Source organism: Perognathus longimembris, chromosome 2, assembly GCF_023159225.1.
Source record: "Perognathus longimembris pacificus isolate PPM17 chromosome 2, ASM2315922v1, whole genome shotgun sequence".
Classification (NCBI taxonomy): domain Eukaryota; kingdom Metazoa; phylum Chordata; class Mammalia; order Rodentia; family Heteromyidae; genus Perognathus; species Perognathus longimembris.
In genome coordinates, this window is record NC_063162.1 from 26,904,689 (window position 1) to 26,922,233 (window position 17,545).

The following is a 17,545-nucleotide window of genomic DNA, read 5'->3' on the forward strand; positions in this document are numbered from 1 at the left end:
ACATAATGGGCTCCCAGGATCTGGGGTCTCTCCAGTTTTAAAGGTTATACATGCAGACTTTTCTGATCTGTATATTAATTATTAACTGAATGTGTATTTTGAATGTCACTAAGAACAAAATCGAATATTTAGTCATAGTACACAGCTAGCAAATTATTTGTAAACCCATTTGAAATGAAAGTCTTTCTCAGAGGGGAGGGTATAAGACATAGGAGATGTGTATTTTAGCCTCAGGTCTACCAACAGATGTTTATGTCTTTCAACAATGTCCTGAATATCTAAGACTTAAATTTCTAAGCCATAAAAGAAAAATCATTTACAGTAGGGAAAGAAAAATGTAAGAATGAAAATGGTAATGATAGCCACATAAGATCTCAGAATCTTTCTCGAACAAACTGATAATATGGTAGGTAACTGGATTTTAACAAGTCTTAAATTTGCATACCAAGAAAGATATGATGAGGCCAAGTACAGTGGCTCAAGCCTGTAATCCCATCACAGAAGGCAACTGCCCCTTAGGAGGCAAAGATTCCAAGGACTGCAATTTTTGGCCAACTTGAGCAAACACCCAAACCCTGCTTCAACAAACAATCCAGACATGGTGGTGTGTGCTCGTAGTTTTAACTTTGGTAGAGGGGTAAGTAGGAAGATTATAGTCCAGAATAGCTTTACTAAAATTAAATATAAGACTCTGTTTTTAAAGAAATAAGAAAAGCAAAGGAAGTAGTATTTCTCAAGGGTTATAGCACTAGTGAGTGCAAGGCTTTGAGTTCAAACTCCAGTACCAGCAAAATTAAAATTCCAAATTATATGATGTAGGGGGGCTGGGAATATGGCCTAGTGGCAAGAGTGCTTGCCTACACATGAAGCTCTAGGTTCCATTTCCCAGAACCACATATATGGAAAAAGGCCAGAAGTGGCGCTGTGGCTCAAGTGGCAGAGTGCTAGCCTTGAGCGGGAAGAAGCCAGGGATGGTGCTCAGGCCCTGAGTCCAAGGCCCAGGACTGGCCAAAAAACAAAACAAAACAAAACAAAACCTATATGAGCAAATATGATATTCTCACAAACATACCTTTACTTAAGCATTACTTTCCTAACAGCGTATGTTATTTTAGTAGTATTGGAATCATTTAATTTTGCATTCTCTGGTTGTTTTGTACTTGAGTTTAAACATCCTTACAGCCCATGGCGACTCAATTATGTCCACAATTAAGTATCTATTGCTCTCTATACTGTCCCTTCTTTACTGTGTATTTTAATTGGCATCAATTAGTTATGCAGGAATATTTCATATTGACATGTCCAGTCATGCAAACGTTGTACCTTGTTTTATTTTCATTTCCTTAAAATGAGAGACCCAAATCAGTTTAACATCTTTTCTGGTTGTGAATGAGAAGTAGAGGAGCCATAATTCCCCTCACCTTGCCTTTAAATCATATGACACAGGCTTTCCCCTGGGTTATTCTGAGCAAGTTTCAACTCCGCAGTGATGGGAATAGAATTCCAGGACTGTTCTTCAGGAAGCTGTTGTGCACTGCTATGGCCATGAGACAATCTCACTGAAACCCTACATCTTCCATCTACAAGTAACATGGCATTGACACTTCTCCTGTACTCCTGATCATCCCTACCTCATTAGAAAAAGAAAAACAACAATGATAGTATTTTTCTGTAATGTAATGATCAAAGATCTGCAAATTTGGGTCAGTACTCAATATATATTTGGCTTTTTAAAGGGGATGACTAATGCTAAGTGTTTCACATATACTTAGAAATAAAAATGACCAGTCTACTAACTTGTGGAAAAGTCCCAGTAGCGACAACACATCTGTAAGTGTTGTAGTGAGCCAAAACAAGCTTAATTACATGTTTCATAGAGCCACAGAATATCCTCAAAACCATCACTTCCCAACTTGTCTGTAATCAGAGAATCAAGATTGTTCTCTTTGTCTTTGTCTAAGTTATGTAATGCTAACTCCTCTGTACATCACCTTTTTAATAACAATAAAAAGTAAAAAAAGGAGAAATAGGGTTTGAGTAACGTTCTCATATATCAAGTCATTAACTATGGCACTTCTCAATCATGACTGTACACTGAAAGCATGTAGGTTTGTATTTTACTTTAGCAATATTTGATCACTAACAAGTGCAACTAAACCACAGTCTCCCATGTGCCTTCTGGAGAGAGGGACACGTGTGCAGGTCATTCAACCTTTATCTTATGATCAGGACAAAGTCTAATCAAAACAGATTGGAAAATATCTACCTACTTCATTACTAACCCATTGAAGAGGCATGCCAGACAGTTTTGGGAGCACTATAAAAGGTCTGCACTGCAAGCTCACAGTGCTCTCAGCAAGAAGAGAAGCCTCAATGGGTCCAGTAGTTGTCCTGGTGCTGGGTCTCTCCTGCCTGCTTCTCTTTTCCATATGGAGACAGAACTCTGGAAGAAGGAAGCTCCCTCCTGGCCCCACTCCTTTCCCAGTTATTGGTAATATACCGCAGGTTGATATTAAAGACATCACTAAATCTTTAACCAATGTAAGTACTCTTCATGCTCCCTTTTCCGCGGTCTCTGACAAGGGATAAATTGAATCATATTTTAAACCTACTGCTGAAGATACAATAGCACGATAGATTATTTTAAAGCAAAATGCTTGTATGAAGTACTATATGTCTAATGTGCCAGTTTGTATCTTAATCATGGAATGAAGTAATGTATTATATGAGTGTGTTATTGTCTATTAGAGTCTCAACCATAAAGTTGCAAATATTATACTCTGAGTTCATGACCCAGGACTGGCAAAAATAAATAAATAAATAAAAAATTTTAAAAATCTCAATTAAAAAAATAATGATGGTGTCCGTTTTGCTCAGGCTCACTCTGAGAAGTAAATATGACGTCTTTCACTGATAATTTTTCTTCTCATTTCCAGCTCTCCAAAGTGTATGGCCCTGTGTTCACTCTGTATTTTGGCATGAAGCCCACTGTGGTGCTGTATGGATATGAAGCAGTGAAGGAAGCCCTGATTGATCATGGGGAGGAGTTCTCTGGGAGAGGCAGGTTCCCATTGATTGACAAAATTAATAAAGGCCTTGGTAAGTGTACATATGAACGTGTGTGTGTGTGTATTGAGCAGAGGATATGGAGATAATGAGGACTGAAAAGAGGCCTGAAGGGTTCTGTAGTCAGTTTGCCCATCCCTGTGGCTGCCATCTGCTTCTTCCTCTTCCTTGTTTGTGTTCTCCATCCATGTTTCTGCTTCCCTTCATTCAGGAATTATTTTCAGCAATGGACACAGATGGAAAGAAATGAGGCGCTTCTCACTCATGACCTTGCGGAATTTTGGGATGGGGAAGAGGAGCATTGAAGAGCGTGTTCAAGAGGAAGCCCACTGCCTTGTGGAGGAGTTGAGGAAAACCAATGGTGAGAGCTGCAATAAATCACTAATTTAGACAGGGATATGAAAGCCTCTGGTAATGCCCTTTTGTCTCAGATATGGATTCTTTTTTTTCACATCAGAAATCATGACTATGAATCTTTTTGGTTTTAAATTGATACTAGGAACTTGAACTCTGAGGTCTAAATACTTGTTCAGCTCATGGCTGGTGCTCTACCAGTTGAGCTACACCTCCTGTTCAAGCTTTTTGATAGTGAGATAGTACAGGTGCCATAGATTTGTATCAAATTGACTTCCCGGGCTGAGTACCAACCACAGTTGTCAGATTTAAGCCTTGTGAGTACCCAAGGGTTCCAGTCATGAACCTTGCCAGTGTTTGAATAGATTAGGTGAGTTTCTTTTCTAAAGGAACAATGCTTCTCTCCTAACATAATTCAGTGTACCTAGTGTCGTCATAACATGGCAATGATTGCTAAATGAGCAGGGTTGTAAGGGCCCTCTCAACCCTCAGTTGGCCCCACACAGATGCAGGTATATGGTGCCCTCATTTTCAGAGACATTTCAGTGATTCCTCAGTGTCCAAAACTGTAATTTTGGATAGTCATTGTGTAGTGTAAGGTACAATTTTATTTCCTTTATTTTCTGAATATAATTTGTGTCAAAGGTTATTTCTTTGCAATAATAGTGCAATTGCTACAGATCAACCTTAGTTATTTCTTCTTACCCAGTACTTCATCATGAATCTCTAAGCCACACAAATTGATTAGACAATTCAATTTCCTAGATTCCAACTATTATGATCAGTTCTTTATCCAAACTTCTCAGCATATTTGAGTTCAATTTTCAGTGTTGATTATCATTTTATTCCATATTTCTTACATTTTATGTTAAAAATCTCATGCCAATTATTTCTTTAATTAACTGCTTTTACCTTTAGTCACAATGAATAGCGTTGTCAACTTGGATTCTAAATGTCCTAGCCTTTAAATTCATTCTTTCAAGTAAAATTAAGGATTGATAATCAGACTTAACCTGTGAATGAGACACAAATGCAATCACAGAAAAATCTCATCAATTTGCCAAGTAACCTTCCCTTTCATAGTTAAAATAGAATTTTTCTGAGAGCTTTGACTCAGTTCAATTTTTAAGTAGCCTTCATGCGTGCAACAAACTCAATGACTATTTTATAATTCTAATGACCAACACCAATTCACAATTCACTATTTAGGTTCTATAATTTAAACTCAGTAGCATCTTACACATTTATTATTTGCTCATTGAAATTTCACTGTATGGAGAGTGCAAAAAAATAATCATTTTGTTTAATTTATCTGTCAAATGGTAGAATTTTAGAGATGGACAAATTTTAAATATATGGAAGATTTATGCCAGAATTCCAAACTTTCAGCCTCATTTATAAAATAATTTTGGTGTTTGATTAGACTTTTTTCTTTCCTAAGCAGAGGAATTCACTTTTAAATATTGAAGGCTTCCATTTATTAATGTTGTGTTTTTGTTTGCCTTACCTGAGATTTACACTTAATTAAAGGTTTAAATTTAGTTATTACTTTTTCTTTCTCATATTATATGAATGCATTCTGCTTTTTACTTTGGTTCTCTCTAGTGTTTGAAGGTCTGATAAAATCTACCTCTTTAGTTTCACTCCATTCCTGATTTTAAGAAGCTACAGATACTTGATAGTCTCTCCTTTTCTTTCTCAGTGCCAAGTAGTCTATAGGTTTTGTAAACAGGTACATTAGTACTTAGAACAGTTGACTACTAGGTATATAAAAGCCTTTGTTTTCCAAAATAGCCTACATCTGGGATTGAAAGACTTTAGGTAAAGGCAATTAGGAAGAACTGTCGTTATTTTGCTGGTTAGTTTGTACTGGCCAACTCAGGCTTCAGGTAAAGTGTTAGGCCAGTTTAATTCATATTGGATATATGGCTGTTAGAGGAATTTATAAGTAACACAGTAATAAAAATTGTAAAGATGACAAAGGCTAAGTATTTCATATGTATATTTCAATTTGTTTTTGATTCCTCAGGCTCACCCTGTGACCCCACCTACATCCTGGGCTGTGCTCCCTGCAATGTGATCTGCTCCGTTGTTTTCCAGAATCGTTTTGATTATAAAGACCAGAATTTGCTTAACTTGATGGAGAAATTGAATGAGAATGCCAAGATTCTGAGTTCACCATGGACGCAGGTGAAGCCAAGATCTTTTCTTCCTAAGAAAAAACTAATTCCTTTTTCCTTCCCTCTTCTTCTTTCCTTCCTTCCTTCCTTCCTTCCTTCCTTCCTTCCTTCCTTCCTTCCTTCTTTCCTTTCTTCCTTCCTTCCTTCCTTCCTTCCTTCCTTCCTTCCTTTCTTTCTTTCTTTCTTTCTTTCTTTCTTTCTTTCTTTCTTTCTTTCTTTCTTTCTTTCTTTCTTTCTTTCTTATCTTTCTTCTTTAAATAAAACAAAAACAGACCCAAATTAAATAAAGAATAATTAGTTAAGTGAATATCTGGACAGGACAGTTCTACCTAAAGAATTGTAGAATGCTATTCAGGAAATTACTGTCTATGTCAATATTGAAAGTTCATTTTTGGTTAACTTTTCTTCATGTTAATACAGGGAAAGAGACAGAAATCTAGTTCATGTTTTGCAGTTCCAAAAATGGATCAATGACGGTTTTTGGAATTGGTTTGAGAATCAGACAAGTGAAAGATGAGGGAGAGTAGCAGAGGAGCTGAGTCTGATCTAGGTATATTGTATGGCCAGGCACTTGTGGCATATGTTTAAAATCCCAGTGTCTCAAGAGACTGAGACCTAAAAGATCAAGGATTGGAGCCAGCCAGGGCAGAGGTATCTGCCAGACTTCATCTCCCAGATAGCCAGCAAGAAACAGTGCAGGAAATGGAGCTCAAATAGTAGAGCACTAGCCATGAGCAAGAAAGCCACGCAAGACTCTGAGGTGCTGAGTTCAAGCCCTGGTACTGGTGCCAAAATGAAAGATGTATTTCATTTACACATGGATATGTCAACATAAAAGCCTTTGACAACTAACTGATGCTGATAAAAATGAAAGAAAAAGAGTATAAAGTAAACATCTCAGAAAAAATTCTAGCCTAAATTTTATACCCACTGAAAAAAGCACAAATATAGTATTGAGTCAAGCTAATGAACTCAAGCAATTAATTTGATATTTCCCATAAATCTCAAAGACATATTCTTACAAATGGCTTTGTTCAGTTCCACAAAGATGCTTTGTCGATCTGTGGATATCCAGGTCCTTAGTGAAAGCTTACATTTCCCAAAGGTTTGTTTTCCAGACATCTGGTAGTCATGGGATTATTGGGCAGAAGTATTTTCCTCACAGAGGAAGTGTAGTTAGGACAATGGAAGCAACTATGACTGTGTGAGTACAGTCAGAGTGTTTGTTGATTCCTCTGTGATTCTACATGATGAGAGAGCCAGGGCAGAAATGACAAAAGTTGAAGTATAAAAATCCTCACAAGGTTTTTTTGTGTTTCTTTGTACTTATTTGGCATGCACTAAATTCAGTAAAAAATAATCACTATTTTATCATGGAGTAGTTGGTTAGATGCTCTGGCATGAGGCTGAGTTTTGGGACATCCTTGAAACACTCTCACTTTATATGTTCCATCAATGTTTCCCTTCAAGATGAAAACCATGTAACATTTCTATTTAGAGCCAAGTTCTTTATAATATGTGTAGTATGAATAGCCAAACATATTTTTATTTAATAAATGAATGTTTTACCTTTAGATCTACAACCTTTTCCCTGGTCTCATTGATTATGTACCGGGGAGTCATAAAACAGCACAAGATAATGCTGAATATGTTAAAAGTTATATTTTGAAGAAAGTGAATGATCACGCGGAATCACTGGATGTTAACAATACCAGAGACTTGATTGATTGTTTCCTGATTAAGATGAAACAGGTAAAATGAAAAAAAATGCACATTTACTTGAAATCTTGTGCATTTTGGGTCACATAGAATATTCGGTATTACTAGAGATGTTTAAACAATTAGGCCACCATGCTTGAAAGAATAAGTTATCAATTATGTAGATGAATCTACACTAAGCATCCTGGGAAACTTAAAATTAATTTGTTAAGTAATTAGAATACATTTACTTTTGTCTTTATATAAAATTATATAATAAGGAGAAGCAGAATGCCCAGGGCAGGTGAAATAGAAACAAGTACCAGGCAAAATATTGTGGCCTTTTATAGAGATGTGTATAATTATTATATACTGCACAGAATAGAAGACCCATTAGGGTGGACTTCCTGCATGTTCTGTAAGTTAGAATGGGCCTTGAAGAAATAATTCTGGAATGATGTTTAATTGGTCATGGTTTTTAGGTTGTTTTTGACAAAAATTACATATTTAGTATGTGTGGCACCCCTAGCATTCATCTATAATTGTTACCTAATTCATTTCCTTTAAAAATGTATATAAACTAAAAAACATTGAGTACAAAAATATAATATTAATATCCATTTTTATCTGTAAATTTATGTTTAATAAAGATATGTGTTTCTTAATATGATATTGATTTTTCAACATGCTTCAGCTGACTCCCCTTAGCACTTTTTTTTTTTTGGCCAGTCCTGGGCCTTGGACTCAGTGCCTGAGCACTGTTCATGGCTTCTTTTTGCTCAAGGCTAGCACTCTGCCACTTGAGCCACAGCACCACTTCTGGCCTTTTCTATATATGTGGTGCTGGGGAATCAAACTCAGGGCTTCTTGTATGCGAGGCAAGCACTCTTGCCACTAGGCCATATTCCCAGCCCCCTTAGCACTTCTTGTATGTTAGATCTATTCATAATCGACTCTCTTCTCTTTTATATTAGGAGCATGAACTTCTGCACTGTGGTAGGATATGAGATAAAATCAGTGTTTTAGTCCACGACATGGAATCATTAGATTTTTCATTCATTTCGATTTTCATTAATTTTTTTCATCATTTTTACAGCCTGGATTATAATAGGCTCTGTGCCCTGCAACTATTAAATCTCCAAATTCATTTTGACAGATGGAAATTTTATTATTGGTGTTTGAGCACACATTCTTGAGTAATTTTACCTTACGATTTAAGTGTAAATGTAACTGGATGACCAAAGCAATGTACGCCAAGTTGATGTTACCAAAGTCAATTTAACGTGACGAGCTTAAAAAGCACCCGAAGTTGATATTGTCAAAGGAGATGGCTGTTTTCCTAGCAAGTACAAATGTTGAGAGGTGCAATTTATTTTAATTATCATATTATATACTATTAGATACACTACAGGTAATCTGGATATTATAAAAGCATGATGGATTTAATGCTGGCCAAGGACCAGCTAGAAAAATGATATAATTTGATCATTTAATAATTTTCTCATTCAACATTTAAAAGTGAAGATTTGTTGACAACTTAATTTTACACCACCCTCTCAGTCCTCGGCACTGCTTTATCCATACTCTCTCCTTTCTACCATGACAAGGTAATGTGAACACATCGTGGCTTCATGGTTTAGTGTCTCTTCAGCTCATGCATTCCTAGTCGTTGCCTCACAGGTTCCCTAGACCACCTGACTTGGAGCTTCCCATGTACTGGACCATCTTATTTGGATGAAGTCATTCTTATTCCTTGTGACTCCTAGGTTTCTTCTGCTGTTAGCACTTTTTACAAGCAATATTAAACATATGTAAATATTTGATATAAGAAGTTAAATTGCAACTAGGAGTTCTTTCCTGAAATCTCAGCTCCTCAAGAGGCTGAAATTGAGGAACAAGGTTTGAAGCCAGCCAGGGCACTAAAGTCCTCAAGACTATCTCCAATTAAGTAGAAGAAAGTGAAAAGTAGAGCTGTGGTTCAAGTGATTTAGCACTAGCTTGTGCAAAACATTGAAGGAAATACCAGGATCAGTAACATCATCAACATCAAAAAAGTTTAATTGCAGATTCCTACTTGGGGCTTATAACCCAATGTTCCCAATTTTCCTACTTCTGTTACTCAATTTTCTGATCCTTTAAAAATTGGAGAAAATTTAGTTATTCGTGGCTTAAATGAATAATGCATTTCGTGACTTCAAATATAGTCTCAGTACCATATCAGTTAGACTAGGGACAGCACAAAAGTCCTGAAACATTAGACTCAACTAGTGTACCACCCCCACTGTGTCATTGTTCATTTCTCTTAGTCCTTTACTTTCTAGGTTTGTACCACTGTGAGATACTGTAGATTCACTGTCTTCACATGGTCTGGTAAATAATATAATTGTGTCAAATCCTAGGACCAGAAGAATCACAAGGAACCATTAGAATTCACTAAGGAAAATTTGATAGCTGCTGCATTTGATTTATTTGGTGCTGGGACAGAAACAACGAGCACAACACTGAGATATGGCCTGCTGCTCCTGATGAAGCACCCCCATGTCACAGGTAGGTGCACAGGTGGAGACCTAAGTGAATTTCAGGAAAATATAGGAAAGTTGCTGCTAGTGATTTGTATTGTCAAATATATCTCACAATTCAGTATCCTGTGCCACCTGCTGTAATCAGAGAGAAGTGATGAGAACAAGGCAGTAGGGAAAGCAATAAGACTCTTTCTGGTGTCTGCATTTTATGTGAGGTAATTGTTGGAAAACAGCTCCAGCATAAAGTGACATAAGTTACATATTGATTTTAGACCTATATCCCAGTTTTTACATTAGGTAAGTTCTTCTATATACCTTTCTGAATTCTAACAATTCTTATTCTGCTATAGCTCAAAGGAAACTCTTCATTCATGCATAAATAGAAGTCCTAGTAATTAATGAGTGTCTCAGATTAATTCCATTCTGGGATATGTCCTAAAAGCAGACTCATTAGAGAGGTATTATTGAGGCAGAAGCCATATCTAAAGGAATTTTAAATTTTTATAATTCTGCTTCTGTAAAACTTATGTTTGATAAAGTTAGAGTTTTACAAGGGCATTCTTACAATCTTATTTTACACTTGTAGAGTTCTAGTTGTGGTAAAGCTCTGTTAAGTTTTAAGAAATAATGATAAAACAATTTTAAATGAGAATTTGTTTTCTGAGGAGAAAAAGCAGAGGAGAATAGTAAATAGATGAGAAGTCTTAACCAAACTTCTGCCACTCAGAGTAGATTTAACAGCGATAAAATAACTGAGCCAGATACATGATGCTTTCATCTAAATGTGGTAACAGAAAAAGTTATGAGGGAAGAAAAAACCAAGCTATGTCTCTATACTTCCCATATAGTTTCCTATTTAGAAATAACAGGTGTTCAAGAAGATTAAAAAAAAAAAAGAATTTAGAAAACAGACTCTCCATGTTCAAATTCTCACCACAGCTCCATTTATTGGGTAAAAAACAAAGTTTGAAGCTGGGAAGCTCTGTACTCAGAAATGTGTGAAGAGGAGCGGTCCAGCACAACTCCTGGTGGTTTGTGATGCACAGCTTTTTTTTTCTCGTTCCCGGAAATTCTTCCTGAGTGAAGAATTATATGAGCCTCTGTATTTTACAATTTGATAGAAAATTCCCTCCAAATGTCCAGCAGAATAAAGGGAATAAAAGCATTTGCTCAACCTAAGGTTGTACCATTCCAGAACACCAGGATTAGAGAGATCATCACAACTTTCAGAAAGATACAACTAGGTCCTATACAAAGAGACCATGAAAATTGCATCCCAATTATTTTTTTTCAAATTTTTATTATCAAACTGATGTACAGAGAGGTTACAGTTTCATATGTTAGGCATTGGATACATTTCTTTTACTGTTTGTTACCTTGTCCCTCATACCCCCCCTCCCTCCTCCCCCTTTCCCTTTCCCCCATGAGGTGTTCAGTTCACTTTCACCCAACAGTTTTGCAAGTATTGCTTTTGTAGTTTTTTTTTGTCTTTTTTTACCCTGTGTCTCTCAATTTTGGTATTCACTTTCAATTTCTTAGTTTTAATACCAGTATACATGGTTTCCAATATACTCGGTGCATCTGAATTCTTAAGAGTAACAGGTACCTATGCAGTGATGAAAAAAGGTGGGAGAATTAGACTTCCATATCAGTCATAAACTTTATGTCCCATTTTCTCCTTTTTCACAAAATACAGTATAATGCAGCTCATTCACTTATTTAAAACCAAGTGAAAGAAAACATGGACTCCAGACTGGGAAAGAAAGGTCGTGGGGTACTCTGAGACAGACACTGAGGCTGCTGGGAACTCAAGTAGAAAACACCCACATCAGAACAAAGCAGAATCAAATGATGCAAGGAGAGAGGGGAGATACTGTTAAAGAAGGAGAATTGGCCAAGTGTCTTACATTTCTCACTTACTGACCATGTATTGCTAGAAGTATTAAACACTTTTTTTGTGTTTTTCCAAATGGATTCTAACTCAGGATATGGAAAAGCATGAACTGATGTGAAAAACAAGGGAAGTATAATAAATGAAAAGTAAGTCTACTTTTCACCCTGGAAACAATATTTCTGTAATCAGAATGATTGAAACTGTGACTACTTGTTAAAAACTCAAATACTATATCTAGTATATTGTTATTAATGAGTTGAGGGGGATTGTGCATATGTATGTATCTCTATTTGTCTATTTGTAGATGTGGCTAAAAAAGTAAGACAGAGATGTGAATGCACGTTGTGATCTCACATATTAGGAATTCAATAAATATTCTCTAAAAGTGATTAAAAAAATCAATTTGATGCTGGACACCAGTGGCTGAAGCCTGTAATCCTACCTGATCAGGAAGCTGAGATCTGAGGATGGAGGCTTGAAGCAGCCCAGAGAGGAAAGTCTGTGAGACCCTTCTCTCCAATAATCAACTCAGAAAAAGCCAACAGTGGTCATGTGGCTCAAGTGGTAGAATGCTTGCCTTGATCACAAAGAAGCTTAGGCACAGTGCCCAGGCCCTGAGTTCAAGCCCCAGGACCAGCAACAAGAAATTAAAAAGATAAAAAGAAATGGTCATTATTTAGAAACAAGAAGATAAGTGTCAGAAGCAGACCTTTAATGCCCAATATGGCTATCATTATAAAGTGGTTGGATAATGAAATGACTATTGCACATTGCATATATGTACACACAAAAACATAGACACTATTTGTATAATGTTTTAGTAATTATTAAAACTAAAATTACTATTTATTTCTTATTTTTCATTGAGCACTATTATTTTGTTTTTACATTTACATTAGTGTATATGAATTGTACAAAAGCCTTTAATGCTGTTACTTCCATTCATACATACAAATATTTTCTTTTTTCATCATCATTGAATAGTTGTACAAATGGGGTTTCAACTCAACACATGAGCTCATGAATTACAGTGCACCAATGTCTGTTCTTATAATGTACATTGACCAAGGTTAATGTCAGTCTTTATAATGTACTTTCATTCATATTTTTACTTATAGCCTGTTTTACTCTTTTTGAAATATACTCATCTACTCATATCAAGTACAGAAGCTAAACTAACTTTTAAAGACACATCATTTGTTCTTTAAAATAATATGATCTGAAAATCATTTTATAGTAATTTCACCTCTTGTAACAGCAAAAATATATCTGAATTATAACAAACTAAGAATAATATATTAACATGCTTAAGGTCATACTTAGAGTCATTTATGTAGCTGTGTAGCCCATGTATTACCATTAATATTTGTGGAGATTTGTGAAATCTAGAGATAAAAGTGAAGATAACAATGTCCCCCAAATGTACTTTCATTGTTAATGTTTAATTCCCCTTATTTTGTAATTATGATAATATGCTTCTTATATGTTAAGTAGTTATTTTACTTCAATATATAAAGTATATTACAGGCACATGAACAGTTTTTGGTTTTTTTTAACAAGAAGCTAAACTCTATGGATATATTAATACATTATAAGACTACTTAGTAGTAGACTGACGTATGTATATATTGAAGTATAAGTATTCCATTGGGCATATATATATTTTTACCTTAAATCTTGTTGAAGTTCGTTATGACTCTTTATGTAGTAGTGAATAACTGTGACCAATGTGCCACTTTCCTCCTATCTGCCATTTCTTATTTGTTTCTCAACCAGCTAAAGTGAAGGAAGAGATCGACCGTGTGATTGGCAGGCACCGGAGCCCCTGCATGCAAGACAGGAGCCAAATGCCCTACACAGATGCTGTGATTCATGAGATCCAGAGATACATTGATCTCGTACCCATGAACGTGCCCCATGCAGTGACCCGGGACATTAAGTTCAGAGGCTACCTCATTCCCAAGGTGGGCTTGTTTCTTCTGTGCTGAGCCTCCACAGGGAGCCTGAATTCCTGAGTTCCTGAGTGGGATTCTGCTCCTCCTCCAACCATGAGAGCAGCAAAAGTCTCACAGTTGGCTGCCTGGGAGAGTTTGTGATGTGGGGAAGTTTGGGTTATATATCCATGCATTAATAGCCCTGGTATCTAGCAGTGTGAATTTTCCAATTTTTTTCTGCTCCTTTAATTGTTTTGTTTTTTGTCTTTAGTTCCTTGCTTTTTGTTAATGGCTATGCTTAATTTTTGTGCTTCCAAATGAATGCACAAGTTTATGTTTATCAATTTCCAAAATACTCTGCTGGCAAGTTTAGTATGTCTACAGTAAAATTATAGATAAATTTTGGGGGAAATGTTACTTTGTTTTCTTCAGTTCACGAATAAGTCATTTTCCGAATTTATCTATGCTTTACTTTATTTTCCAAGGAATAATTTGTTTTCAATAGAGTGGCTAAAAAATACATTCACAGACCTTCTGTAAATACTGAGTTTTTCCATTGTTATCATTTTATTTTGTTTTTGTTAGGCTTGAACTCTGCAGTTGTCTGTCCCTGAGCTCATTTGCTCAAGGCTAAAGCTCTACTACTTTGTGCAACATCACCATGTTCACTCTTGTGCTCTAATTGGAGACAAGAAACTCAGGGACTTTCCTGCCTGGGCTTTCCATGGCTTTATGCTCTCCTTGCTTTTAAGGTTTCTGCTCTTGAGAAATCTCATGTTATGCTGATGGGCTTGCCACCATAGATAATGACTTGCTTTTCTTTTGCAGCTTTCAGGACTCCTTAATTTTTCTGAACATTTAAAGTTTAACTATAGTGTGTGGTGTGGTGATTCTTTTCTGATCTGGCCTGTTTGCTGTCCTAAAGACCTCATGTGCCTGAATTGCTAAAAATTTAGGAAATATATTTCTATTAAATTATTGGATATGTTTCCTATTCCTTCATCATGATCCTCTTCTCCTTCCTCTCTACTTACGTTTGACAGTTTTGATCTTTCAAGTTTCCTAAGTGGACCTGTGTGTTCTTTTCATACTTTACTTTTCACTTAGTTCTTCATCTGACCATTCTAATAGATCTACTTTGTCCTTGAGCCCTGATATTCTGTTTTCAATTTGATCTACTCTTTTCCATTGAGTTTTTATTTGATTTATATAGCTTTACGTTTCCCACAGTTTAGTTTAATTCTTTTTGTTAAAGATTTCTGTATGTTCGTTGAAGTCCTTATAGATATTTTGTATTCTTTCCTTAAGTCATTCAGATGTTTATTTGTCTCCTTTTCATATTCACTCATTTATGCATTTCATTTTACATTTTATTGATCATGCTTTTAATTATGCTTAAGATTTCTTTGGGCTTTCTTCTTCTTCAATATCCTTGGTGTCTATTGCTAAAGAATTGTTAAGCTTTGGATGTACTTGCCTTTTTTTCATATTTTCTGTGTTGATATTTAGGGACTCTGAAGCCAGTTCATTGGATGAAAGTGTCCATCACCTGTAGACATAAAGATTGAAATAAGTACTTTTCAGTGTTTTTGTCACCTCTATAATTCTTTGTTTTGTTTCCTTTTTTTTTTTGTTATCAGTTTGCGGCTTGAACTCAGGCCCTGGGTGCTGTCCCTGTGCTATTTTGCTCAAAGCTAGTGGTCTACCACTTTGAGCAACAGCACCACTTCTTTTTCTCCTGAGTAATTGGAGATATGAGTCTCATGGGCTTTCCTGTCAAGGCTGGCTTAGAAGTGTGATCTTCAGATCTCAGCCTTCTGAGTAGCTGAGATTATAGGTGTGAACCACTTGCACCAGGCTTTGCACATATAATAGTAATATATATAAATATTATATATACTACTACATATGTATATACTTAAATACATATATGTGTATCTGTCTGTCTACCTATCTATCTATCTATCTATCTATCTATCTATCTATCTATCTATCTATCTATCATCTATTTATTAGTCTAGCAGATCTCTGTGTGTTGTCCCCAGGGTACAACCATACTGACATCATTGACCTCTGTGCTAAATGACCACAAGGAATTCCCCAACCCAGAGACGTTTGACCCCGGCCACTTTCTGGATAAAAGTGGGAACTTCAAAAAAAGTGATTACTTCATGCCTTTCTCGTCAGGTAATAGAATTTTATTTCTATATCTCAAGATTATTTAGGCTTGGAGGTTCAGTTGGAACCTCCTTTGGGGCTGGTATAATTGCACTTTAGTTCATAATTAGGAGCAGCACTCTCCATTCCCACGAACTTTCCTTCTCATGGTGGATCTTCACTGTTGGATCAGATTAGTGGGGCTTCAGTTCTTCTGTGCCTTTCTTCCAAATTGAGCAAGGTAAAGCACAGATCCTTTGCATTCTTTCTTTACATAAAGGATAGTGATCTCTTCTAAGTGAGTTAACTTCACTTAGACAGCAATCACTCACAGTGAGAAAGATGATCTCATCACAGGACTGTCCCACATCGTTTTGTGGCATTTTTCATTGTCAGGCTCCTCCATAGAATGAAATGTCTCCCAAAAGACACAGAAGAGCACCTGGGGTAGCAAGGGAAAAAAATCACAAATTACCAGATAAAAGGATTTGCAGAGGGAGTATTAACCAAGTCATAAGTTTCTCATACTCCAATACCAATCATAAAATGGAGGGAGCAATGTTCTCAGACATTCGAGGTACTTCAAAGGGAACAATGACTGGACAGAAGATAGAGTCAAGCATTATTGGCAAAGCAGTGAACCACAATGGCATAATACTGACTATCAAGCAAGAGTGTCTGAAACTGTCAAATAATCTTATGGACATATAAGGAACGTGTAGCAGGTACCCTACACATATCACAACACACCCTGTTTCTCTTTCAACCCAAGAGATGTGTGTTGGATATTGTATCTCCACACCTGCAATATGTGTGCTTTGTGTCTGACCAAGGAGCAGCCTTCCTTCTCTGATGCTGTGACTTTTTGTCCTGTTTTGTTTGTCCTTTTTTCTTTTTTCCATTTTGAGGTTTGGCCTCATAACTTGGGCCTTGTCCCTGAACTTTTTTTGCTCAAGGTTAGCACTCTACCACATTGACCCATAGCTCTACTTATACTTTTCTGGTAGCTAAAAAAATTGAATATAAGTGTCTCATGAACTTTCTTACCCTGGACTGCCTTTGAATCACAGATCTCAGCCTCCTGAGTAGCTAGGATTGCAGGCATGAGACACTGACACCCAGATAATGATGTGACTTTTGAAATCTGTTACATATTGTCACTTGAAAACCATGGGGAAAGACATGGATCTCCATTAAAAAATTCACTTGCTTTCCACAAAGAAAAACTTTTTTTTTTTTTTTTTTTTTTGGCCAGTCCTGGGCCTTGGACTCAGGGCCTGAGCACTGTCCCTGGCTTCTTCCCGCTCAAGGCTAGCACTCTGCCACTTGAGCCACAGCGCCGCTTCTGGCCGTTTTCTGTATATGTGGTGCTGGGGAATCGAACCTAGGCCCTCGTGTATCCGAGGCAGGCACTCTTGCCACTAGGCTATATCCCCAGCCCCAAAGAAAAACTTTTTAAATAATGAGAAAATTATGTGTTCTGATGATTTTGTGCTTCAGTGAAAATCTGAATATGATATTTGGGAAACTGAATGAAGGCAAGATTTTATTGCTTGAAGGGACACAAAGCACAAAAAAGGAAACGACAAGTGGTCTGTGTCCTGATGTCTACAAGGAAAATGCATCAGAGCCAAAAGGAATGCATGTTATAATACTTTAAACTTGTGTACAGTAGAATGATAAAATGGACAGTTAGGCTGTAAACATTAAAAGAATATTTATCATTTATAATACTTAACA

At 36.4% G+C, this 17,545-nt stretch overlaps 1 protein-coding gene across 4 annotated transcripts in view; it reads left to right on the forward strand.

Moving 5' to 3' along the window:
• The first annotated feature begins 2,333 nt into the window (after positions 1 to 2,333).
• Positions 2,334 to 17,545, forward strand: part of LOC125346233 (cytochrome P450 2C5-like) — a 66,991-nt gene continuing 51,779 nt past the window's right edge. Inside the window, exons 1-8 of one of the 4 annotated variants that reach the window (XM_048338633.1) lie at positions 2,334 to 2,541; positions 2,937 to 3,099; positions 3,278 to 3,427; positions 5,450 to 5,610; positions 7,176 to 7,352; positions 9,704 to 9,845; positions 13,491 to 13,678; positions 15,694 to 15,835. In XM_048338633.1, coding sequence (XP_048194590.1) covers positions 2,374 to 2,541; positions 2,937 to 3,099; positions 3,278 to 3,427; positions 5,450 to 5,610; positions 7,176 to 7,352; positions 9,704 to 9,845; positions 13,491 to 13,678; positions 15,694 to 15,835 — 1,291 coding nt within the window. In that variant the 5' untranslated portion in view covers positions 2,334 to 2,373. Of the gene's footprint in view, positions 2,542 to 2,936; positions 3,100 to 3,277; positions 3,428 to 5,449; positions 5,611 to 7,175; positions 7,353 to 9,697; positions 9,846 to 13,490; positions 13,679 to 15,693; positions 15,836 to 17,545 lie in introns of all 4 variants that reach the window. The other 3 variants (XM_048338632.1, XM_048338634.1, XM_048338629.1) reach the window with 3 other exon arrangements.